The following is a 27,998-nucleotide window of genomic DNA, read 5'->3' as shown; positions in this document are numbered from 1 at the left end:
ATCTTATTATCAAATTTAATCGAAACTATGGGTGAAAAGTTAATCAGAAAAGCATAAATTGTCGTTAAAAATTCAGAAACCGTAACATAAAAATGCTACACCAGACACAAAAATAGATCAAAATAACAAAAAATTGCACCAAACTCTTGAAATAGATTAAATAATTGTACTTGCAAATGTGAGTTGTTGCTAAATATTTTGTATTTTTACTTTTCCAATTAAGTTTAACAAGCAAAGCTTGATCCAACATATGATGAAGACCAAAAGTATAAAGGGCCAAAATTGCTCAAATGATTCTTAAACGACTATTTTGAACCTACTATCAAAGATAAGAAAAATGACCCTATTTTTATTTATTTTTGCAATTGTTAGGTCGTTTAAACTACGATCTAAAGATTCTTTTTTGTGTAAAATCCTCCTCCACTGCGTAGAATCAGTATTTTTGTTTTTACCAGGTACATTTTTAACAAATAAAAACCGAATTCTTCTGACAAAATAATCAGTTATTCAAACAAAGGTAATTTGTAAGGTTCTCTTAATTACAATATCATTTAAAAGAATTGGAAACCAGATCCCCTCCATAGCAGATTCATGAAATTGAAATTCAATTCAAAACATAGAGCTCAAATTAGTCATTAGCAAAACAAACAAGACAAAGAGTGAGTTTCAAAATCCAAACACAAGGTTTATCAATCACCATTAAAAAGGTCTTTTGTTCAAGCATGTAAAATTCATAACATATAGTCTGCAATATAATCTACTTATATGAATGGATAATACAAGCTGAAGCTTATTATTGAGTTGATAAATTCTCCATATCAGGTTTACGCCTTGCATCGGCGATACTCCTAAAAACTTTCAAAATTCCTTTAAATGTAACAACTCCAACCAAGTTGTGATCTTCATCGATGACCCAAATAGAACTCGCACGATGTGCAAGTGCTTGAATCAGCATAGCCACCAATGAACTCCCGGGATAACAAGTGATCGCCTCTGACCTTCTAGCTGAAGAATATCGTCCCTAACCATTTCTGCTTGACCCCGACTCATCATCGGAAGAACAACTAAAAGCTGAAGATGATGCAGACGACACAGAAAATGAAAATTCTTCATCCATCAGTTCCATCATTAGGCCAAGTTTTTTCTCTTGCAACCTCGTTTTCACCAATTCAACCAAGTCCTCTGGAGGACCACCATAGTCTATGTATGCCATAAGATCACCTGCTGAAAGGGTCGTGATGGCTGCTGCAACATCCTCATCACAGTAGGCAAGGGTAGAAGCTGAGATTTCCCCGATTAGCTTATTGTCATTATCAACAACTGCAACCGCAGTTTGTTTAATATTTGCTAGAGCGATAGAATCCAAAGCGGAGATTGCAGGGTCGTGGTAACGAACAGTCATGATGTTGTGATCTATGATGTTGAGGGATTCAATTGAAAAGGTCGTCATAGGGGAGAAGACTCCAATGGAGTTGAGAAGGAAGCGGACAACGTCTTCCTGTGTTAGCCAACAGTATTCTACTCCATTATGGTGTGTGGATTTCGGAGAGGATGATTTCCTTGGAATAACTGCATTCTAGGTACCTTCAAGCATGTAATCTATTGCTTCCAGCAAGCTGAAAAAACCAAAAAAGTAATTTCAGAGGACTACCACTCTACTACAACCTTAATTGTTGGATCAGTTATAGATCATCTATTTGAACACCCGATATCAGTAACACTCTACTCACACCCATTCTGTTCAATATTAAATAACACATCTTTAAGGCAAATTAAGGGTTCCTCAAAACTACGCAGAGGCACCCAAGGGTCATATCCTGGGGGAGGCAAAAACACTAATGATTTCTTCCTATCTGTCAGAGCGTTGGTGGACACCACGTTTTAAATAAAAAAAACTAAGCAGAGGGGTGTATTTGTTTTTCAAAACATGTTGTACTATTTCCTTGTACAGTTGTTATCTTTTTGCAAGTGCTTTCTTTTCTTTTCTTTTGTTTACGAAAGCAAAAGAATGATCAGAACATAAACAAATTCTATCACGATAATCTTCTAATCAATTCTCCAAAATCAAATACAAACACTCACAAAAAACAAGACGAGACAAACCTAGAGTAAAAACATAACAATTAGCCAACCATTTTCTGGCCCAAACCCATCCAACATAGGTACATTCTTTACAGCTCACTCTAATTCCTACATTGACCTACATGTATTTAATTGGACTAAACCTTATTTCCAATTAGTTGGTACTGTCTAATGGATAATAAGTCCCTCAATGTATTAATCAAATTAAGTACGAGGCTAGAGGCACCCGAGGGTGCGGCATATCAGTCAATGAAGTGGATACACACCATGAGATACCAAGGCTCAAATCACAGCTGAAACAAAAAGGCTAGGTGATATTTCCCATCCGCCTAAACCCCGGTGACCAGAGTCATCTGATACTTCAGAATAGTCAAGATTCACACAAACTGACCTGGACACTACCATTTTAAAGAAGAAAAATAAATAAGCTACAAAGACGAGCCTCAAAAGTTTGTTTTGCCTCCCAATGTGCCAAAGGATGTATACACCTAAACTACGTCTAGGAGACATCAAACAAATTACAACCACTTGATGCTGCATGAAATAAACTTGTTGATGATATTTTAAGGAAAAAGACAAGAAAATATCACGTTGATACACCGACTGAAAGTTTTCCACTTGATGAAAAAACTGGGATCTGTGAGCTAAAAATTGTTCGTTTTCAGCAAATTCGTTAGCAATTGTATTTCTCTCCGACAAAAAAAATTCAAAATAGAGGATGAAGTCTGCATATTCTTCATAAGTTATAAAACTAAAAATAAAAAACAAGAAACAATGAGCTAAGAAAAAGCAGTTCTCAGAAGAGGAAAAAAAAAATTAAATGCCATTTAGCATAAGTAAACAGAGACAAATGAAAGTACAAGACATGGGACAATTCAACAAGGTGGAAGAAAGATCAAAGATGAATTCTTCAACAAATCAATTACTCCCTCCATCCAAAATTTAATTTTGATGTGAGTTTGGACATCAACTCTTCGAAACTTCAAAAGATTTCAACAAAATATAAATATTCAGTTCAACAACAACAACAACAACAAGATTCATCACATTTTAGAATCAAAAGCATCTAACAAATATTTCATAAAATAAAAAAATATTTTGCTATGAGAGGCTACTAATTTACGCAAATGTCCCTTTTAGAGGTCACCGCATAGATTTTGTCCCTTTTCATTAAAGTTATGTTTCCTCAGAACTCCGGGCATGTAGTTTAATTTTCATGTGTATTAATGAGCTTACTGTGTCAAAGCTTGTGCATTAATTATTGATTAAAGGTGTGAGAAATGAAAGTTTTTCTTTTCTCTAATCGTGTCTTCGAGGAAGAAAGCAGATTCTCAATTGTCAACCTCTTCTCTCTGTATATATATATATATATATATATATATATATATATATAGATTACTATTAAATCCAATGCTAAATGATATGAATCATGACCATCTATTTTCAGTCCATTTTGACCCGTTAGTCCCATTATTCAATAGTACTCACTACTATAGAAAATTTTGATTTAGTGAGGGACAGCCCCTCGCTAATTTAAAATTAGCGTGCAACGAACAAGAGCCTCACTAATTTTGTTGCGAATATGATGACTCAAAAATGACTCATGTCCAGCTAGTGTAATACACCATACCACTCTTGGACAAGGAAGGATTGCTAGACTGATTTATGAGTATGCATCTGTTCAGTTCAAATCTTAGGATTTACTTATTGGACGCACTTAAGATGAGATATAATGCACAAATTTTCTGGACAAGTAGTCAGGTTCAATTATTGAAATACATGCTGTTAGTGCGGAACCGATAAAACATACAGTAATTAACGTGGTTCGGATCAATGTGATCCTAGTTCACGGAGAACCGCCGGTTTATTATTATCAAGGGAGAAAGTAAGTTACAAGATGTAATACTCTTAGGTTCTTTTTTCTGTTCACCTTAATAAGCCCTAGCTAGCATATATTTATACTACTAGGTCTAAGCCTATCCTAGAAAGAATCTAAATCCCAATAACACTCGAGAACCAACAAAGAAAAAAATTTCCTTTTATTTCTTTCCGCTTTTGAGTAGGAATTGACTTGAATATCTTCTCAACTTCACAATCTCCATCTTGAGATGAATTTCGACCTTTCATATGAATGTCATTCAGTCCAATGTCTCTAAGCCTACTTGAGCTAACTCTGTCACTAATCGATACCTTGTACATACTAGTAGCTCTACCTCACCCTACCGTTCTCCATCCTGACGCATCAATTAATGCGGACTCCTGCCAAATTCACACATTGACTGAACTTGACAAGAAGAACCCCTTGGTCAACATATCCGTTGCTTTGTCCTTTGTGTCAACCTTCAAGACCTTAACTGTGCCTTGTTCAACAACATCACAAATAAAATGGAATCTGATATCAATGTGTTTGGTGCATTTAAGATGAGATATAATGCACAAATTTTCTGGACAAGTAGTTAGGTTCAATTATTGAAATACATGCCAATTAATTCCCAAACAATTAATTCCCAACCAATGCTTGGTCACTTTATTAAGGCGTCTGAGAAACCATTCAAGGGATTCCTTGCTCCATATATATGTTGATCTTCATTCTACAGAACCGGTTCTTCCAGTAGAGAAACTGACCTGAAAGAGTTTTCCTTCCCTAAATAAGGCGGACTCTTTGGGATCATCCCCTCGACCAGAATCTTCTTCTGCTAACCTGGAGTCATTCTTGACCCATTTGGCCGACTTACTTCTTCAGGTATAGATTTTCCCATTTGAATGCATTCTTCACAAACTTCTACCATTTTTAACCTTTTAACCTATCTTAGGGCCATGCTGTTGGTATCTCTGCTCGTTCTCTTACTTCCTCTCAACTGGAAGTAGATCTCCGAGAGGAAAATGAACATCTCAAGGCTAAAATAAAGAAATTACAGTCTGAGATTCGAGACTCCGATTCTCTTCAAGCCTACTAAAGAATGCGCCTGAGCGATGTGATTGGCTCATTGAGGGACTGACAGAATTCCCTTCAAGCCTTAACCTCTTCCTATGTGAGTCTGCGAATCAAAGCATCCAAGCTAGAGGAAGATCTAACCAACATTCGAGAGTAGCTTATCAGTGTTGAAGTTTCCCGTAATCGCTTCAAGGTTTGATGCAAACAATTATGTCTTCGATTTAGCCATTCTCGAGACATGAAAGGAGGCTTTCGAGGAAGCTAGTATCTCAGGATTCGATCTTCCCTCATTACTCCTTCAAGCGGTGAATGATTTGGAGGCTGCTAAAATGGCCCTCGAGGACATGGAGGGTTTCGAAGCTGACAAGCCAAAAGAAGAAGACCTTTATTGTTTTGAATTTTTTGAATAATTACTTTGACTCCGATCATGCTCTATCCAATTAATTTGACCATATATTTTTATAACACCTGTACCTTTAGACTAGGTTATTAAGTTCATGATCTGGGACATAGAAAAAAATAATCAGTTGGGAAATGTTGGAATTAAATTCGTCTTATTTCAGCAAAGCTCCATTTATACGACTAGTTATATGGATCGTATATTATTATATGACCCGTGTTTTCAGTGCGTGTTACGCAGGTGGAAAAATTCTAGCTTCTGCCAAAGTTTTAAAATGCTTTTATACGGACCGTATATTATTATACGACCCGTATTTTCAGTCCGTGTAACTCTTTTGGGAAATTCCAGTTTATGGAATTTTTATCATTGTTAAATACAGTCAGTTTATATGGATCGTATAAATTTATACAGACCGTATAAATGGACCGTATAATACCCCAACTCAGCTAAGTATAAATATCCCTGTTCAGCCTTTATATTCTATTATTACAATTCCCCAAGGCCTAGAATGAAGCTCTCTATTCCTCAAGCCTGTAAGAACACCTAGTTAAGTGTTTCAAACCATTCCAAGTGAATTTAATCACGTATTCTTACGTTCTAATCATAGAATCATCATCCTTAGCCTAGGTTTTTCAAGAAAACCCATTGCAAGGATTCAAGACTTGAGTTTTGGGAATTCTCTACACCAAGTTCAGACTATAATCACAAGATTGGAGCGAATAAGGCATGTAAACGCTATCCACGTCTGAGAACATTTTTGTTCTTCCCCACGCCATGTTCTTCCATGATTATATGAAAGTTCACCAAAAACTAGGGTTTTAGACACGTTTATGATAACCCTAAGTTCATGTACCATGATTTAGCATGTTTGAATTATAAATTCGTTATTGTATTCCTAATCTTCCATTTTGGTTATTGGGAATCCGTTCGTAATCCATGAAAACCCATACTTCGCATTTCATGTGTTCGTACATGCAAGTTATGAAATATTATGTTTATTTGCATTAAAATCCTACATGTCCCCATGTTTTCATGCAAGTTGCATAATGTAATTATATTCATGCTATATTATACTATCAATCCATGTTTACAAGTCATGTTTATGAAAAACCATGGGCTCAGATGCCACCTATATTCATATTCATATTCATATTTTTGGGAGTTGCATGAATACTGAGAAGGCTCAGACAACCCAAAACTAGGTATCCCAACGTAGGATGAGGATCCTCTGCCCAGTAGGACGATTCCTCCATATATTCCCTTCATGGGACTTATTGATTGGATCTTATCATGTCATGTTCATGTCTCATACCCTGACAAGGTACGAGATGGCTTAGCTGATCGGGCAGAGATCAGACGCCACATGCTTACGTGGTGGTTACATGTCGGTATTACATCATATAATGCACTCCCACAGTTACATACTATTGCATGTTTACAATATTCATGTTCATGTCCAACTCAGTTTTCAGTTTCAGTTATATCATGTGCTTGCTTATTTCTTCCATGTGTTTACATACCAGTACATTCAAAGTACTGACGTCCCCGTTCATTGCCTTGAGGACCTGCATTTCATGATGCAGATATAGATTTACAGGACGACACTGCAGCTCACTAGGACCACTCATATTAGCTCGGTTGGTCAGCCCCAGTTCCTTTGGGGCTGAGTTAGTCAGTTTATTTTCAGTAGCATGTCATGTCTAGTTCAGTAAAGGTGTAATGACCCGTTTGGTCATGATTGCATCTCCGACACTTTCGACCCTTTTCCGAGCTTGGTTAGCTCACTTTTGACCAGAGGGGACCGTTGACACGCTTCTCGAGGTGTTTAGATTTGATTCGGGTGACTTTCTATGAAAATTAGGCTTAAAGCGATAAATGGTTGACTCAAAGTTAACTTTTGGGTAAAAAGGACCTTTTTTGAAAATTCATCGAATTTGAGAGGTCCGGATGGTCATTTAAAACTTGTGTGCATATCTAGTTTGGTTCCCACTGCACTCGAGTGCATTTTGGGACTTGGGTTAGAAGTTAGTTTTGAGGTATCGGGGGTTGAATTGGTCAATGAGACCTCCGATGGGAATTCCAAGGCCACGAGTACGTTCATAGAGCGTTTTTATATATATCTGCATATTTGGTTTGTGTCCGGAAGGTTCCAGGATGGTTGCGAGTGTCGATTTCAAGTTTAGAAGACACCAGAATTTATCTGGTGTCTGGTGGCGGCGTTCGGCCACAAAAGCAGTCGTGTGGCCGCAACAGCAGCTGACGGGCAGAATCTGCTATTTTTAAGTTTTAAAAGCCCCAACCTTAAGTCATTATTTCATTCTCATATCTCTAAGCTTGGGAGGCGATTTTGAGAGGGTTTTCACTAGTTCTTCATAAAGACTTTGATTATCTTGAGGCTCAACGTAAAGGAAGGGCACAAGTTTGACTCGAGATTACTGCTCGGCCTGCTAAGTAGGTTACGGCTTACCTTTGTGGTGAGACTTCGACTAGCAAAGCGTATATTTATATAATATTGTCGGAGATTCATGTAAACCTTCGAGTATGAAGTTTGGGTTGGATGTTTCCTTAGGATTTGGTATTTCTTGTGACTTGTTTGATCGGGCTTGTGGCTTGTAGACTCCATAGGACCTTGTTTGGTATGTTCTGTATAAATTGGTGGATTGTTTGTGAATTGGGAGTCAAACGGCAGGATGAAATTTCTTGATATTGATACTAGTACTTAGTGTACGCCTTGTTATTGGCATAGCAATCTTAACCCTTATTGTTATGGAAATTAGAGATTCGTTATGATTACTCTATGGATCATTGTTGATGATATTGGTGCGGTTTGTATGGCACGGTTGTGTATCATTTATGACATTGGTGCACTATGTTTGGCACGACTTGAACTTGATATTGTTCATGGATTGTACTTGCATGGTTCCATATTCATACTCATATTTATGACATATAGATTATTGAGTCATTCTAGGCTTGTGACACGGGATGACAGGTTATGCTAGGTTGTGTGATACGGAATGACCGAGATGGAAATACTTACACTAAATTGTTAGGCTTTGTGATTGGTACTGATCATAGAAATGAGAAGGAAACATTGATGACTATGATATCGTGAGACTTGATTATTAGTAGAATTGAAAGTTGTGACTCCATTGTGGTTTATCTTGTTGCCTTGATGATGATATTACTTGCGTGCCCCTGCGTGGCACGGTTGGTTGATATGATTCATTGATATTGTACTTGTATCATATTCATACTGCATACATTATTGCATGGGATATAGAGTCATCTCTGGGCTGTGTGCGGAGTAACTGATATTTTCTGAGATATATTGGATACTGAGTCACCTTTGAGCTGTGCGCGGAGTGACTGATATGGAACACTGATATTATGAGATTTTCGGATGTTTGGTCCTCTAAGCTGTGTGCGGAGTGACAGTGCTTGGACTTCGCGGGTCCCCCATGGGTTGTGCTGCCGAGGCGTGGAGGTATTCCGCCGTCGGAGGACAAGAGTACAGGCATTACATTGCATCGCATTACATTCATACCTCATATTGCATTGCTCTGATTATACTTCTTGGTTGATTATGACTTGGTTATAGTGTTAGTTATACTTCTTGGCTGTTTTTGAGTTAGACTACGTTGGTTGGATCATACTAGAAGACTTGTTTGATATATGTGAATGGCTGGAACAATTGAGATTAGTTGCTATAACATAAGGTTGGATATGAACGGTGATTACGTGGAAAAGCATGACTTGTACTCTATCGTTTACTTGTTTTCTTTTACCTTATTGTCTTTATATATGTCAACTAGTCTTAGTCGGCCTATGATACCTACCAGTACCGTTGTTTTGTACTGACCTATGCTTGCTGCATTCTTTTATGGATGTAGAGTATTAGATAGGTTCACTCTTTTCCCTCGCAACTGATCGACGAGGCTGCTGTAGAGTCATTCTAGGGTGAGCACGATGGCGGTCGTTGCCCGGATGTTCTTTCCTTTACTTACTTGTCTTACTCTTATTTCGAGACAATTGTATTATGAGACTTTTTCATCTTCAGACTTGTAGTATTTAGTTAGTGCTCTTGTATGACCAGATCAGATATTGGGGTGGTTTATGATTACTTCTGCATTTTATATATATACAAATGACAGGCTTCGTTGCTTATTTTCTTCCGCTATATATATATATATATGACAGGCTTCGTTGCTTATTTTCTTCCGCTATATATATATATATATATATGTATGTATGTATATACTGGGTTTGTGAATGTTGAATGAAGGGTTCGCCTACCGAGGTGGGATAGGTAGGTGCCCGCGCGACCTTGTGAAATTGGGTCGTGACAAAATGTATATTGGGGGACTTGTGCCAGTGAGCAGTCTCAGTATTTTATTTCAGGATTAGAGGTTTCATAGACCACTACAGCAGTCATGTCATGTTAGATTATTTTAGAGTTTTATAGCCGTTTGGGCTGAGTACTTCTATATTTGTTTTAGACATACTTCCACTATTTATTACAAAATTTAATTATCCATGTTCAGTGTGTCATGTTTAGCTGTTATGTATGCTTATTGATGCTTATGATGATTCAGCAAACCACGTGGTTCGTTCGGTCACATGCAGTCAGGCATCGAGTGTCGTGTTATGCCCAGGCTATGGTTCGAGACATGACAAAGCTTGGTATTAGAGCACTAGGTTCGAGAGTCTTAGGGAGTCTATGAAATCATATCCAGTGGGGTCACTTTTATATGTGTGAGGGCCCCACACATATAAATATTTGACCACCAAGACATCTAGGATTGTGTCACTTCTTTCATACTCTAGTTCGCGCAGTTAGAGCTATGCTTTCAGGAATTCCTCTAACTCGTGCGTGTTCGTATTTCAGACAATACCTGCGAAAAGAAAGTACTCCAAGAGGACTACAGCTACAAGTAAGAGGACTACCGCTAACGTTACTCCAGAAATGAAGCCTCAGACTCAGGGAGTCGCACAAGATGTTGAAACCCAGCTACAGAAAGGCCTGCGGAGGTTCGTCCCACCGTTACTCCACAACCCAATGCTGCTGACATGGATGTTAGGTGAGCCATTCAACTTCTTACCCAAATTGTTTCTAATCAGGCACAACGTCAGGAAACGGCTCCTAGCATAGGTGCTGGTGGAGGGTCAACCAGTTCTAGAACCCAAAAGTTTCTTCCCATGAAGCCTTCAGTGTTCACGGGGTCTAAAAAGAAGGAGGACCTGCAAAATTACATTGATGGGCTGCAGAAGGTATTCTGTGTTATGCATGCCATGGAAACAGAGGTAGCAGAGTTTGGAGCCTATCAGTTATAGGATGTGGCTCACATTTGGTATGAAACTTGGGAACAGTCCCAGAGGGAGAATGCACTTTCCGCTACTTGGGATGAATTTGTAGATGCCTTCATTGACCACTTCATGACAATTGAGGTTAGGGAAGTAAAAGCTATGAAGTTCGAGAGGCTAAGGCAGAATAACATGACTGTTCAGGAATGTTATCTCAAATTCGTGTCGTTGTCCAGACATACTCCCCACATGGTACCCGATATGAGGGCCGTGGATAGAAGGTTCGTGCTCGAGCTTAAACTTAAATTGCACAGGGATGCTAATACGGCTGCTCAAAATGACAAGATGACTCTTTCCAAATTATTGGCATTTGTACAAGGTAATAAGGAGAAATTGACGGAAGAAAAAGCATTGCAGAAATAGAAGGATAGAGAATTCAACAAGAGGGCCAAGTCTTCTGGTAACTTGAACAGGGTGTAGGTAGACAATTCTTTAAGAACAGGTCAACAGGACCCGCTTCATCCGTAGCCAGTGCCCCATCCCCAAAGTTCAGGATTGATCAGCAGAAATAGAATTTCAGACCAACAGGTTCCTACTCTCAGGCTAGTGTGGGTCAGCAGGCCTATATTAATCCGGTTTGTGGCAAGTGTGGTAAGAGACACCCAGGTGAGTGTTGTATAGGTATGGATATATGCTGTGGTTGTGGCCAGAGGAGCCATATTCAGAGATATTGTCTGTCTGCTAGGCAAGATACCAGAGGTAATGTAGCTCTGTCCACAAATTCAGCAGCTCCTCGTAACAATCAGAGTAGAGGTGTAGAGCAGCAAAGTCCGGCAATATAGGCGGTGGTCAGAACCAGTTATATGCGCTGGCAAGTCATCAAGATACAGAGGCCCGTGGAGATGTGGTCACAGGTATGCCAACCATCTTCACTTATGGTGTTTATGCTTTCATAGATCCCGGATGCACCTTATCTTATGTAACTCATTTTGTTGCGAAGAGATTTGGGATAGAACCTGAAAAGTTGCATGAACCATTTGAAGTATCCACTCCAGTTGGAGAATCATTTATAGTAAGCATATTTATAGGGGTTGTCCAGTTATGGTCTATCACCACAGAACTACAGCAGACTTAGCAGAGTTAGAGATGGTAGACTTTTATGTGATCATGGACATGGATTGGTTAGAGTCATGTTATGCCATGGTATGTTGTAAAACCAAAATAGTGATATTTGAGTTTCCTAAAGAACCAGTCATAGAGTGGAAAGGTAATTCAGTAGTACCCAGGGGTAGATTTATTTCCTATCTTAAAGCCAGAAAGATTATTTCCAATATATATATATATATATATATATATATATATATATATTAGTTCGAGTAAGGGATTCAAATGCCCAGACCCTAACTCTCCAGTCTGTACCAGTTATTAATGAGTTGCCAAAGGTCTTCCCAGAAGATCTTCACGGAGTTCCTCCTGACAGGGAGATCGACTTTAGAATTGATCTACTTCCCGACACTTAGTCGATATCCATTCCGCCATACAAAATGGCTCCAACAGAGTTAAAAGAGTTGAAAGCCCAGTTAAAAGATCTCCTTGATAAAGGATTTATTAGGCCTAGCGTTTCACCTTAGGGTGTGCCAGTCTTGTTCGTCCGAAAGAAAGATGGTTCCTTACACATGTGCATTGACTACCGCCAATTGAACCAAGTCACCATTAAGAACATCTACTCTCTTCCCAAAATAGATGAATTATTTGACCAACTTCAGGGTGCCTAATATTATTTCAAGATTGACCTCAGATCAGGCTACCATCAGTTAAAGGTTAAGGATGTTGATATTCCGAAAATCGCTTTCAGAACCCGTTATGGTCACTTTGAATTTCTTGTTATGTCATTTGGGTTGACAAATGCACCAGCTGCTTTCATGGACATCATGAATAGGGTCTTCAAGACGTATCTTGATTTATTCGTTATTGTCTTTATTAATGATATTTTGGTGTATTCCCGTAGTGAGGTTGAACATGCAGAACATCTCGGAATAGTGTTGCAGACACTTAAGGATCACGAGATTTTTGCAAAGTTCTCAAAGTGTGAGTTTTGGCTTAAGTTAGTGACATTCTTAGGCCATGTAATTTCGGGTGAAAGTTGACTCTCAGAAAATAGATGCCATAGAGAATTGGCCCAGACCCACCTCAGTTTCTGATATAAGAAGTTTTTTGGGTCTGGCAGGCTATTACATACGTTTTGTAGAGGCATTTTCCACTATCTCAGCCCCGTTGACTAAGTTGACTCAGAAGAAAGTCAAATTTCAATGGTCAGATGCATGTGAGCAGAGTTTCGAAGAGTTGAAGAAGAGATTGACATCTGCTTCAATTTTGACGCTGCCAGAAGGAACTGAATGGTTCGTAGTATATTGTGATACTTCGGGAATGGGTCTTAGGTGTGTTTTAATGCAGCATGGTAAAGTTGTGGCTTATGCATCTAGACACCTTAAGAGTTATGAAAATAATTATCCAACTCATGACTTAGAGTTGGCAGCCGCGGTTTTTGCACTGAAGATATGGCGTCATTATTTGTTGTGAGTGCATGTTGATATTTTCACGGATCATAAATATAACGACCCGTTTTGTCGTTACCGTGATTATTTCATTTTTGCCCTCGTTGACCCATTTCTGAGTCTCGTTAGAACTATTTTGACCCGAGGAGATAGTTGGCATGACTTCCTAGGCATTGTTGTGGGCTTTAGAATATTTTCTAGAAAAATTAGGCTTTAAGCGAAAATGGGTTGACTCAAAGTTGACTTTTGAGTAAACGGACTTTTTTCGAAAATTCGTCAGTTCCAAGAGGCCCGGATGGTCTTTTAGAACTTGTGTGCATATTCATTTCGGTTCCCAATGCTCTCAGATGCATTTTGGGACCTGGAATGGAATCCTAGGATGGTATTGATGTGTAATTATGTGTTCGGGTTTGTGGCCTGTAGATTATTTAGGAGGTATGATGCCGCCTTCTTGAAAATCGGTGGATTTTATGTGATTTAGAAGTAGCGGGTGATACCTATTCCTGTATCTAATGATGAGGATTCCCGTAATATGTGTTTAATTGTGTTATGCTATCAATAGTGAATCTAGTTGATAAATGGAAGGATAAAATGCACCAACGATTGTGACTGAGTTCTAGATTGAGCTGTGACGAATTATTCTAAGCTAATAGGCTAATCTGGGGAAGTGGTAATAATGTATATCGATTTGATTAACTCGTTGCATGTTGGTAATTAGCCACCCCGTTGTGTTGTGATTTAATTGCTCTATTGTGCCAGCTTGATGCCATGAGTTGTTGATAAATATTGAATTCTGTTATCGTCTTGATTACGTTATTGTTGGCGTACCTACTTTGGTAATTGTGATTCAGATATATTGTTGGCATACCCACTGTTGGTATTTGTGATTCAGATATATTGTTGGTATACCCACTGTTGGTATTTATGATTCAGATATATTGTTGACATACCCACTGTTGGTATTTGTGATTCAGACATATTGTTGGCGTACCCGATTGTTGGTACTTGTAAAATTGAGCATGATTATTGATGTGATTCATGCATTGCACGCACTCTCATTTTCATGGTACATTGTTGTGGTATTGATGACACTGATGAAACACTTGATGAGCTGGGCTTAGTTTTACTTGAGTGATGTGAGAGGCCGATGTCTGTTGTTCATCCCGGAATCGTTGATGAGTGAAATTCATATTTGAGAGAACTCTTTTACTTGAGTGATATGAGAGTCCGATGTTCGATGTTCATCCCGAAATCGTGGATTGCATGGCCGATATCCAATGTTATTTTCGGAATCGTACTAGTGCATGGACTCCGCGAGTCCCCCAGAGTGGTGTCAGTGAGAACCCCCCGTGGGCAAAGATTCGGGGTCCCGTCTTTCTGTTGGGCAAAGATCCGGGATGGGTGGTACTTAGACTTCGCGAGTCACACTGGGTTGTGCTACCGAGATATTGATATTTCTGTCTGGAGTACATGTGTACACCGCATTTGCATGGCATTGCATTGCATTCATACACTGTTGCATTGCATTGCATTCATACACTGTTGCATTGCATTGCATTCATACACTGTTGCATTGCATTGCATTATGATTTGATTTTGAGATGTTGGTGTTGTACTTGTGGTGTTGGATTCGGACTTGATATATTCAAACTTGGCACATTTGGGATTAGATGCTTTACTTAGGCAATGACATGTACTTGGATCTGGATTTATTGATTGAACTTGTTGAAGTATCCCGTAGACCGTCCGTAAGATTAATCATGTCGTTGACCTCTATATGATGTAGGATAACGGGTGCCTTAATGATGAGTTGACTACTAGACTAAAACAAACGATTTAATGATATATGAGTTGCGAGATTATTGTGAGATTGGCTGGTGATTATTCGGGTGAAGTTAATGACTAAAAGGTATTGATGTACAGTGTGTGCTAGATAGACGTATGACTTGATTGGATTGTTATCATGTTTATCTGTGAATTCTTTTACTGATATGAGTTACTAACCATTGTCGGCCTATGATACTTACTCAGTACGCTTGGATTGTACTGATATTGCACTTGCTACACCCTTTTCGGGGTGTAGGTTGTTTCAAGTGGTTGATTGTGACGTGTTCGGAAATGCGCGGTGCCGATCTTAAAGACCTCCTCCCACTTCATTCCGGGATGGAGGTTGAGTCCTAGAATATAGTGGAAATCGGAATTCATTTAGTCGCTCTTGTACTAGTCTAGACTAGGTCAAGGCAAATTGGATCATGTTTGTAATCATGTAACTGTCGTAATCTTATAAATACTTAAGGTTATGGAATATTTTATAACGTTCCACTGTTATTTCTAAATATCAATTGGTTTAAATGATTCATTTTATTTAATCGATGTGTTATTCGATAAAGGGTTCGCCTATCGAGGTGGGAATGGTAGGTGCCCGCACGGTCCTAAAATGGGTCGTGACAATAAAAGCCTGCAGTATATTTTCAAGCAAAGAGAGCTGAATCTTAGGCAGAGGAGATGGCTCGAATTGCTTAAGGACTATGATGTGGATATTCTCTATCATCCGGGGAAAGCGACTGTTGTACCTGATGCTTTTAGTCGGCGTTCCATGGGAATTTTAGCTCATGTTGATGCAGATAAGAGGATTCTGACCAAGGAAATCCACTGTTTAGATAATCTTGGAGTTCGACTTTTGGACTCCGAGGATGGCGGGGTTATTGTTCAAAATAGATCTCATTCTTCCTTAGTCGTTGAAGTTAAAGAAAAACAGTATAATGATCCCTACTTGTTACAGCTGAAAGAGGGGATTCACAAGCATAAGACAATGACTTTTGAACAAGGGGAGATGATGGTACCTTGAGGTACCGAGGTAGATTATGTGGGCCAGATGTATATGGGTTCAGAGGGCGAATTATGTCGGAAGCTCACAATTCCATGTATTCCATTCATCCAGGTTCCACTAAGATGTATCATGATCTTAAGGAGATTTATTGGTGGAATGACATGAAAAAGAATGTAGTAGATTTTGTGGCTAAGTGTCCGAATTGTCAGCAAGTGAAAGCCGAACACCAGAGGCCTAGTGGTTTCGCCCAGAATATTGACATTCCTATCTGGAAATGGGAAATGATAAACATGAACTTCATAACAGGTCTACCTCGCTCATCCCATAGGCACGACTCTATTTGGGTGATCGTTGATCAGCTTACTAAGTCGGCATATTTTTTTCCAGTCAAGACCACAGATTTAGCAGAAGATTACGACAAGTGGTATATTAATAAAATTGTCAGATTGCATGGGACACCAATGTATATTATTTCATATCGTGGTGCTTAGTTCACAACAAACTTCTGAAAATCCTTTTAGAAGGGATTGGGTACAAAGGTGAACCTCAGCACAACTTTTCATCCTCAAACAGATAGCTAGGAAGAGTGTACTATTCAGACTCTTGAGGACATGTTAAGAGCATTTCCTAGATTTCAAAGGTAATTGGGATGATCACTTACCCCTCATTGAGTTTGCTTATAATTGTTGACACCCAATTTTGTCCCGCCTCTCCTCCTGAAATACCTATTTACGCTTCTAATATTTTTGAAAAAAATAAAAAATATATATTATAATTATTAGCCTCTTTATTAATACCGACACTTCATTATTCTATTACATTATTATTATTATTATTACTATTATTATTATTATTATTATTGTTATTATTATTATTACTACTATCATTTGGGCATTTTACCAGCTTATGCACACGCATCGCATTTATCTTTACATAATTGAATAATAGTATTTATTTCACTGTGGATTTTGGGAATATTATTGCACGGCTGTTACAACGCCATTTTTTTATTTTATCTGAGCACTCATAATTGCATATTTTATATTAAATAATATTTTAATACAAGTTATTTAAATAGGTCCTTTATTTAAATGTAATATCCAATCAACTCATATTATTTGCGGACAAATTCACAAAAAACCAGTCCATATTTTAATTTGCGTGGCCACATTTTAATTCACCCCAGCCCAAATAATTAACCAACATTTTGGCCAGCCCATTCACTTAATATCAGTCCAAAAGAAATTAAACCAGCCCATACCACTGACCCGACCCGGACGACCCATTCTTTCCCTAAAACCTAATCACCCTCCCCTATTCTTTTCTCTTCTCTTCACGCCGCTTCGCCTCCCTCTCCCGCTCCCCTTTCCTTTCCTCTCCCCTTTCACGCTGCTCTCCACTTACCCTTGTCCCCCACGTTGCTCACTGCCACCCCACTCGTCTTGTCCCCCCGCTCCTCTCTCCTTTTTCTTCAACTCAAAAGAGGCAAAACCCTATAAATGGTCGGCGTTGAATCTGAAATTGGGGAGGTTTTTAGAACCCCCAAAAATTGCCTTGCAAAAACCAGAGATGAACCCGAAATCCCCTTTCAAAAAATGAGTTCTTGAACCCCCAAGAAATCCGCTGCAAAGTATTTTTTTTTTAGCTGTCACAATATCACGAAATATCGAATCAAAAAATACTCAAACAATTTTTTGGTCTGTTCTGCGGTTGTTGTGAATCCGAGTCTCGCAACATCGAATTTGAAGTGTTTCGAGTGTGAATCAAAGACCCGTACCCACTTCGCTGGACCCGAAGAAGGTAATACACCTTTTGTTTAGTTAATTTTTTTTAGTTCTGTTTGATCTTTGCCTGTTGTCCTGCTAAGGTTTAGTTGGCTAGTTAATATTAGTAGTGCGAGTAGGATTAGGGTGCATTTAGGAATCGTTTGGTAGTTAAATTAAGTTAATATGATCACACTTATGCTGTTTAGTTAAAATTACTGCTGAATGTCTATCCAAGATAAGTTTTTGTCTATTAGTAGTGGCTTAAATGTGATAAATAAGCATTTAGTTGCCTTTACTAGTTAATTTCCGAACTGATAATTGCTTAAGCCTGCTCAAATGTGCATCATTTTGTTTAGTTATGATTACTCAGGCCATGTTTAATTATGATTAAGTATGTCGGGTGCTTTGCTAATTGAAATCTGATTCTTAATAACTTGGTATGTGAGTAAGTTTCACTAGTCATCTTATTGAATTAGAAGTAAATTATTGTAGTTTGAAATCAACTTGCTGACCTGATACAATGTTAACTTAATTTGATAACAATATGTGTCTTATTTGCTGACTCAGTCATGTCATTAGTAGCATGTCGAGCAGTTAGTTGTGTGTCCTGTTGACCATGTCAAAAGAGACATTGAATTACCTGTTTGTATTATTTGAGGCTGCTGTTTGATATTTGGACAATGATAAAAAGTCTATCTTGCATCCTAATGTGTCATCTGTCTTGATCAGTGTTTTTCCTGAGAATGTATACTTCTTGAGTGTGTTTTCCCCTTTATTCTCTGATGCCGAGTTTAGATTCCCTTCCCTTTTTCGTCTTTGGTTTCAGCTCTGCTCCATGAGAAAATATGGTAATCGGGTCAGTTTGATTTAGTTTTCGATGTCATATATTAGAGTTTGGGTTGAGATATTTGATTTTCTGTTTGGTCCATGAAAATAAGGCATTTGTACACTTTTATTTGTTTACCTAAAGAATCATGAATAAGGCTGTGTTAACATATAAATTCAGGATCTGGTCTGACTTGTTTTAACTCAAAATTGTGGGACTGAATGCATGTTATTAGTTTGATCTTACATCTTGTTCTGTTTCAATCAATAAGTCATCCTCCGTCTTTCTTTTTTTTTAAGAATTTATTTCAGTATTGCTTCCAACTTAATGTATGCTGATTTTCAATAATCCTTGTTAGGTCTACATTGGTCTACATAGAATTAAGCCTCTGGTTCTACTTGAATTCCTTAAGGATAGTTTTGCTTTTCCCTTTTTTTTTCGAAGATATAGCTAAGTCCTTAAAGTCTATGAAAGTGTTAGGAGACCTCTAAATGCTTCCTTATTCTGTTGAATTGTAGGATTGGTTCAGGACATGTGTTTGTTCAAATATTAATATGTTTAGCTACTGGTTTCTGTCCTTTGTGATGTGCTCAGTTTATCTAAAACATCAGCCAACTATTCGAATTAAAACTTCAGGCAGGCCTAAGAGGAAAGTACCCCTTTCTCTTATAATGTAAAACCTCAACCTTGAGGAGATTAGTTCATTGAAGTTCAAAAGTATTTAAACTTGGTACGTGATTTTCCAAATTGAGGATATGAAGTTCATTTCCAAAAGAATTTGTTAACTGCCTTCGTTTCCCTTTTGTTCATTCAGAAGACTAATCTTTAGTTCTGTCCCTTTAATTAAATGTAAACTTTGTGCTACCTAACCTTGTTGCTGTTGCAAGCCAAATATCAGTAGCATTTCCTTTCTTTTCTCACTGTTCTGCTAAGAGATTCTAGTAATGAACTAGCATGTTTTCCTCTAAAAAATTATCCCTATCCTGAGAAGTTAATTGTTGCTAAGATTGTCGATTTGATTAGTTTAAGGCAATCATTTGGATAAGCTGGTATCTAGTTGAAGAGAGGACAATCTTGAAATACTTTTGCCATCTGTAACTAGTTGGTTGATGGCATGAGACGTCAGAACTCCCTTTTTGCGCAATTGAATCTCTCGCGTGTTAAGTTTCACGTCCATATTTGGCCTGAATCGAATTCTGTTTCCTTCCATTAATATGCTACAGGAAAATTTGCATGAATATTTGTGGTGATTCCGTGCCTATTTAAATTCTCACATGTTTTGTGCATTATGAATATACCGTGTTTGATTATGTACTAATTTTGTTCTTTTTCTTCGCATGAATCTCGCATATGAGTCCAAAAGACTCGTCTCCCTCTCCGCATCCGGTGTTGGGCTAAAGGCCCAACGAGATCTTCTCTCGGGCCATCCCTATCTACAGCAAAAAATAGAAATCAATGTTCTGGGCCAAAGCCCGATACACAGGAACAATAACAGCAGCCCAGCAAATAAAAAAAAAACTGCTGGGCCGAAGCCCAACAGAAAATGGTCCAGCAGTCCTCGAATGGGCTGGCCCATTTGACACATATTACCCCTTTGTTTTATTTTGTGCATATAATTTTATGTTATGTAAACTAATTCTTTGTTTGTTTTGCTTTCTTAGTTTAAATAAATCTTAAATAATTAGTAAGCTTAGTTTTAGTAATGGGTAGTTAGTTAAGGAAGACTAACAATTAATTCTATAAATTATTCTTTTCTTTTCATGTTAAAACTATTTATAAAATCTAATATTTATTTGGGATAATTGATTTGCAAAATGTCATGACTATATATTTTAAGTAAAAGGAATCATGTTTTATTTCTTGTTATCTTAATATCAAAACACCACTAATACGCAAATATAAACTCAAGTATATTTTATAAATAACCCTTCAAATTTGGAATCAATCATATATCATTTTAGCTAAGGGTAATTAACAAAGTTAATGAAAGGAGGGAAACTTATGTCCTTTTTCGTCATAATTGTCTTCTAAGCAAAAAACAAGTCTAAGCATTTCTACATCACCACATTGATATAATATAAGTTTATTTAAGATTCACATTAGTTATCCTATATTTGTTCGTGCTTTTAAAATCGCAGAAAGAATTATTAATATCTCACTATTTGGTTTGTTTCAAATGTCTATTAAAATACTGCACAAATCCGCGTCTTCTTCTATTTATATATTCTATGCAAATATTATTTTAAGAAGCATTATTATTTAAAGTCTTTTTTAGCAATTTTATAAGTTTTGTTCGAAATGACATTTAAAATCTTCTTTTATGTGAATTATCATATTTTCTCTAAATCTTATCTTAAGCAACAATTTATATTTTTCTTTAAAACTTTAGCAGTATTATAAGCTATTTTCTTTAATTTTAAATATTATATTTGCATCTTTAGCCCTAATTAATTAACCTAAGTTTGGTCGGATAACCGTAAGTTAACGGATTCTAAAGGATGCCTAACCCCTTCCCTTTAGGATAATATAGAGCCCTTACCTAGAATCATACTGGTTGAGCAGACTATTAATTGAGGTTTAGTTTTAACTTTGCCTTAGTTAACCTCTAGGTGTCCTAATTCACCGTTAAATTAATTAGGTGGAGACTCCTTAAAACAAAATAAATAGGAATCACCAATACGTCATACCCCTAAATCAACCCGGTTAAAATGGGGTGTGACAATAATAACAGCTACCATGCTAGTATTGGGATGGCACCGTATGAAGCTTTGTATGGGCGCAAATGTAGATCACCGATTGGTTGGTTTGAAGTTAGTGAAATAGAGTTATTGGGACCAGATTTGGTCTATCAGGCTATGAAGAAAGTCAAGTTAATTTAGGAGCATTTTGAAAACTGCTCAGAGTCGCCATAAGTCTTACACCGATGTGAGGCGAAGGGACTTTGAATTTCAAGTTAATGATTGGGTTTCCTTAAGGTTTCACCTATGAAGGGTGTTATAAGATTTGGCAAGAAAGGAAAACTTAGTCCCAAATACATTGGACCTTACAGAATCCTGCGATGGGTTGGTCAAGTGGCTTATGAGCTTAAGTTGCCACAAGAGTTGGCTACTGTTTACCCAGTGTTTTATGTATCCATACTTAGGAAGTGTGTAGGAAACCCGTCGTTAGTTGTTCCTACTGATGCTATAACAGTTAAGGATGGCCTCACCTCTGAGGAGATCTCCGTAATCATTCTTGATCGTCAGGTTAGTAAATTAAGAACTCAAGAGGTTGCTTCAGTAAAAGTTTTATGGAGCAGTCAGAAAGTTGAAGAAGCTACATGAAATCCAGGTACCCATATTTGTTTGAAGAGCAAGCATAGGATGCCCAAGGTAACCTTTCCATAGTCCATGTCATGCCATGTCTCATGTTTCACGCTCATGTACTCAGTGCTCATGTTCCATGTCTCAGTATTCATATTTCCATGTAACCATGTCATGTTAATTCAGTCTCCATGTTTCACGTCAGGTTTCTTCATGTTCATGTATTCAAGCCACGTCCAGTCCCAATCTTAACCATACCCATCATTCGAGGATGAATGAACCCAAGGGGGAGATAATGTAACACCTCGTACCTTTAGACTAGCTTATGTTCATGATCTGGGACTTAGAAAAAAAATCAGTTGGGAAATGTTGGAATTAAATTCGTCTCAGTTCAACAAAGCCCCATTTATATGATCAGTTGTACAAACCGTATATTAGTATACGACCCGTATTTTCAGTTCGTGTTACGCAGGTGGAAAAATTCAAGCTTCTGCCAAAGTTTTAAAATGCTTTTATACGGACCGTATACTTTTATACGACCTGTATTTTCAGTCCGTGAAACTCTTTTGGGAAATTTCAATTTCTGAAATTTTGATCATTGTTAAATACGGTCAGTTTATACGGACTGTATAACTTTTTACGGACCGTATAAATGGACCGTATGATATCCCGACTCAGTTAAGTGTAAATACCCTTGTTCAGCCTTTATATTCTATTCTTACAATTCCCTAAGCCCTAAAATGAAGCTCTCTCTTCCTCAAGCCTCTAGGAACACCTAGTTAAGGGTTTCAAACCATTTCAAGTGAATTTAATCATGTATTGTTACGTTCTAATCATAGAATCATCATCCTTAGCCTAGGGTTTTCAAGAAAACCCATTGCAAGGATTCAAGACTTGAGTTTTGGGAATTTCCACACCGAGTTCAGACTATAATCACAAGATTGGAGAAAATAAGGTATTTAGACACTATCCACGTGTGGGAACATCTTTATTCTTCCCCACGCCGTGTTCTTCCATGATTAAACGAAAGTTCACCAAAAACTAGGGTTTTAGACACGTTCATGATAACCCTAAGTTCATGTACCATGATTTAGCATGTTTGAATTATAAATTCATTATTATATTCCTAATCTTCCGTTTTGGTTATTGGGAATCCGTCTGTAATTCATGAAAACCCATACTTTGTATTTCATGGGTTCGTTCATGCAAGTTATGAAATATTATGTTTATTTTCATTAAAATCCTACATGTCCCCATGTTTTCATGCAAGTTGTATAATGTAATTATATTCATGCTATATTATACTTACAATCCATGTTTACAAGTCATGTTAATGAAAAACCATGGGCTCAGATGCCACCTATATTCATGTTCATGTTTTTGGGAGCTGCGTGAATACCAAGAAGGCTCAGACAGCCTGAAACTACGTATGCCAACGTAGGATTAGGATCCTCTACCCAGTAGGAAGATTCCTCCATATATTCCCTTTATGGGACTTATTGATTGGATCCATTCATGTCATGTTTATGTCTCGTACCTTGACAAGGTACGAGATGGCTTAGCTGATCGGGCATAGATCAGGCGCCACGTGCTTATGTGGTTGTTACATGTCGGTATTACATCATATCATGCACTCCCACAGTCAGATACTATTCCATGTTTACAGTATTCGTGTTCATGTCCAACTCAATTTTCAGTTTATGTTATATCATGTGCCTGCTTATTTATTCTGTGTGTTTACATTCCAGTACATTCAAAGTACTGATGTTCCCGTTCATTGCCTTGGGTGTCTGCATTTCATGATGCAAATATGAATTTACAAGACGATATTGCAACTCACTAGGACCAATCGTATCAGTTCGGTTGGTCTGCCCCACTTCTTTCGAGCTGAGTTAGTCAGTTTATTTTCAATAGCATGTCATGTCTAGTTCAGTAAAGGTATACCAGGGGCCTTGTCTCGGCGAAAAATCTCAGTATTTTATTTCTGGATTAGAGGTTTTATAGACCACTACAACAGCCATGGCATGTCAGATTATTTTAGAGTTTTATAGCCGTTTGTGCTCAGTACTTCTATATTTGTTTTAGACATACTTTAGCTATTTATTACAAACTTTAATTATCCATGTTCAGTGTTTCATGTTTAGCTGTTATGCATGCATATTGATGCTCATGATGATTCAGCAAGCCATGGGGTTCGCTCGGTCACATGCAGTCAGGCACCGAGTGCCGTATATTATTATATGGCCCGTATTTTCAGTTCGTGTTACGCAGGTGGAAAAATTCCAGCTTCTGCCAAACTTTTAAAATACTTTTATACGGAACGTATATTGTTATACGACCCGTCTTTTCAATCTGTGAAACTCAAGTTAAAGACGGGATCATTTTCGGGCACGAAGTAGAAATCTTTAATTTCCGGTTTCTATTAGAACATGAATTGTTTATAAATTTTACTTAGTGTAAAAATATTAATGAAAAGTTGGGATTAATTTACCATGATTAGATTATTAAGTGGGGATTAGTGATTAATTAATCTAATTATCGAAAAGTGGGCCCCACGACACGTGGCCAGATTTAGTTGGCCTTGAATAAAGATGGACACATGTCATGAAAATTGACACATGTCCACTTTGTAAAGATGATATATATGAGCATAAGTGGATGACTAAGTCATCACTTACACTACAATTAATCTTGCAAATTAGGTTTTAGAGAGAGGGGCTCTCAAGCGTAGAGAGAGAGAGAGAAGTTCGGGCACTGTTCACGGCGGAACTGTTCATGACGGCGCACTGTTCACGGCGCCACTATTCACGGCTGCGCACTGTTCACGGCGCACTATTCACGACCAAGGTATATATTTTTTTAGCCAAATTTATTAAGGTAAGGTTTAATATTTTCCTACATGTTTTAGAAGATGATTAGTCTTTGTATGAATTGGTGGATGTGGAAGAAATTGCAAGAGTTGTGTATGTTGATATGGAAGTGGAGTTTGAGCCGTATGGGGCCAATTTAAACTAGCTATGGTAAATTAAGTTTAATTAGTAGTATGGTTGTTATTATCATGGATTATATGACGAAAGAATTAGAAAGTTAAAGTTGAAATTGGTTGTAGGTTGTTATGAGAGATTATGTGATTTTTACGTAATTTTTATGCAATTATGAAAGTAAGATGCTAAATGTGAACTTTGGTAGTTGTTGATGAATTTGGAAGAAAACAATGCAATTTGGTATTTCCGTTGTATTTGTAGAAGTTCGGATGGAATATGGAGTTGGCGGGATTAATTGAATCCTTGAGTATTGTTTGAAATACTATTGAAATATGTTTGAGTAATCTTGAGTAGTTAATGAATATGGAAAATGTTGATATTAGTTGGATGGTGTGAAGTTGGAATGAAAATTGTTGCCTTATGTAGAAAGGAAGAAAAATTATGTTAGAATGCGTTTTGTTGTGATTTTGATGATTGTTGTTATTGTTGTGGTTGTTGTTGTTGAGATTATGGCCGAGCTAAGTCTCGGGGATGTTGAATTTATAGGGGAAATGCTGCCGAAATTTCGGTAGACAAATATGAATTTAAGTTGAATTCTTAGAAGCTATAACTCACAATTGGTAAATGTGACCAAATTGTAGATTTTGGCGAACTTGAGACTTGATTTTGGAGACGTATAGGAGGCGGAAAAGGTATGTAAAGCTATCCCTTTTCTTCTTTTGGCATGTCCTAGTTATACTAGGTTGAGATTTGAGCCTCGGGGATAATTCTGTTCTTAGAAACCCGAGCTATATTTTGGGTACTATTCATTCAATGTAATTGAATTACAATTCTTATGTTTAGTTGGAAAAGTGATCAAACATTCGTAAAATTCATAAGCGTAACCGAATCTCCTTGAAACTTCCTTGGATGACTCCATAGAGTCTAATGTTCGTAATTTACATCCGCCACCTCGACTTGACCAGAGGTGGGCCCGCTAGTCCCGAGATTTTCTTCGTTTGCCTTACTTGAGCTATTTTGGTACGATATAAAAAGAGGACTTTTGTCTATGAATTTAAGGCTCCGTTTGATTTGCTCCATAAGTTATTTGAAAACTCCTTAATGTGAATGATACTAAATTTTCAGAAAATGGCTTATGAGGTATTTTTCGAAAGTTTGGTAAATTTAAAGGCTCATATCTTTTGTATACTAATTTCGACAGATTCGATACTTACTTTGAGCTTTCTGATCTCAAAATATATGTATATGTATTTATTTGTCGAGTCTTGGAATTTAATTGTGTGTATGCATATGGTTTCCGCACTACTCTGCTCGTGCCTATTACTATGATATCGTTCGCCGGTTCCCGGTCCGGTTTTGTGATCGTGCGCACTATGATATATTCGGCAGTATGCTGTGTTACGGTTCCCGAGACCTCGCCATAGGGCCGGGTTCCGTTTATGGAGTTATGCTGTGATATGACTTATGATTTGTTGTGATGATGTGTTATGTACGGGGTTGTACGGAGATTTAAAACCTTCTGGAGTTATGCTGTGTTGTGGCACCAGCGTCGGAGTGGTGACCACATTCCTGAGCCTTATGCATGATTTTGATTTGCATTACTTATACATATGATTTCCGTACCGGTTTTGATATACTGATTCGGTATTCCCTTCTGTACCTTATGCTTCAGTTATGGTTGGATTTCTGTATCTTATGCTTTGCATACTCAGTACATATTTCGTACTGACCCTCCTTTCTTCGGGGGGCTGCGTTTCATGCTCGCAGGTACAGACGTTCGTTCAGGTGACCCGCTAGAGTAGGGTACTTATTCTGCTATTTGGAGTACTCCTTTTGATCCGGAGCTCATATTTTGGTACATACCTTTTGTTATACATGTTCGACATATATGTATATGGTTGTTTGGGTACGGCGGGGCCCTGTCCCGTCATGTGTTTCTGTTATGATATGTAGAGGCCTGTAGTCATATATGTGGGTCATGGGTCACGTTTGTTCGATTATGTTTGTGATTTGTGCCTTAAGCGGCCCCGTTTGCTATTATGGCCAAAACGGCCCTTATGTTTGTAAATGTATGTGTATTCGGGCGATGTATATTCCACCAGCCTACCGGTTTTTGATATGATATTTCGGTACGGGTGACCGCTTAAGATGATATCTGTTTTCAGTATCTGTTCAAAAGACGTATGCTAAATTTGAATAAATTTTTGATATGTTGATTTGGTAAGCGAATGGGTTTGGGTGTCCAATTAGGGCACCAGTCACGACCCACGGGGCTGGGTCGTGACATTTACGGACCGTATAAATGGGCCGTATATGTCACGACCCGACCAGGGGCCGCGACCGGTACTCGGGGCTAACCACCAAGCACCCCTCATTCTACTGCTTATCATACTCATTAAACGTTCTTTTATCAAAATCATACTCAAGTTATAAGAAAATCATCTTTCCATTCGGGAATATAAATGCTTTTATATGCACAAGCCTTTTGGTCATTGAGATAATATATATATATATATATATATATATATATATATATATATATATATATATATATATATATATATATATATAGATACATATATGCATGGTAGCAACCTCGTGGGACCATTCTACCCACACTGCATATCTACGAGCCTCTACTAGAGTACTAGACATATGGACGGGACAGGACCCCGTCGTGCCCAAAACATACATGTACATAAAAGGATAGCCATAAGCACCTCCGGAACAATGGAGTGCTCTCAATCAGCTAACAGCTCCTATGAATCTGGATCAAGATCACCTCCCTGTCTACCTGTGGGCATGAACACAGCGTCCAAAGAATACGGACGTCAGTACGAACATTGTACTGAGTATGAGAGGCATAAATAATAATATCACATCAATGAAATAAAAGGAGCATCAATAAGAAACATCTGTATCTGACTGTCAAATATAAAGGAAATGATGCATGCTGGCTTACTCAAAATCATCATCATATCTTATATGCATAAATGTACAAACTACCCGTCCAT

The 27,998-nt window shown here is 37.8% G+C and overlaps 1 protein-coding gene across 1 annotated transcript; it reads right to left on the bottom strand.

Annotated features, from left to right (window-relative positions):
• Positions 1-673: 673 nt before the first annotated feature.
• On the bottom strand, positions 674-3,273 carry LOC132617764 (CBS domain-containing protein CBSX5-like). Its single transcript, XM_060332838.1, has one exon. It carries the CDS (start codon positions 1,448-1,450, stop codon positions 1,022-1,024), a length of 429 nt encoding a protein of 142 aa, XP_060188821.1. The 5' UTR covers positions 1,451-3,273; the 3' UTR covers positions 674-1,021.
• Positions 3,274-27,998: the final 24,725 nt, after the last annotated feature.

The sequence above is a fragment of the Lycium barbarum genome, chromosome 11, assembly GCF_019175385.1.
Source record: "Lycium barbarum isolate Lr01 chromosome 11, ASM1917538v2, whole genome shotgun sequence".
NCBI lineage: Eukaryota > Viridiplantae > Streptophyta > Magnoliopsida > Solanales > Solanaceae > Lycium > Lycium barbarum.
This window is presented reverse-complemented; position numbering and strand designations above follow the sequence as displayed.

Bases quoted from the DNA above. Each gene is read 5' to 3' on its own strand.
- LOC132617764 (XM_060332838.1), bottom strand. From the start codon at position 1,450: ATGACGACCTTTTCAATTGAATCCCTCAACATCATAGATCACAACATC.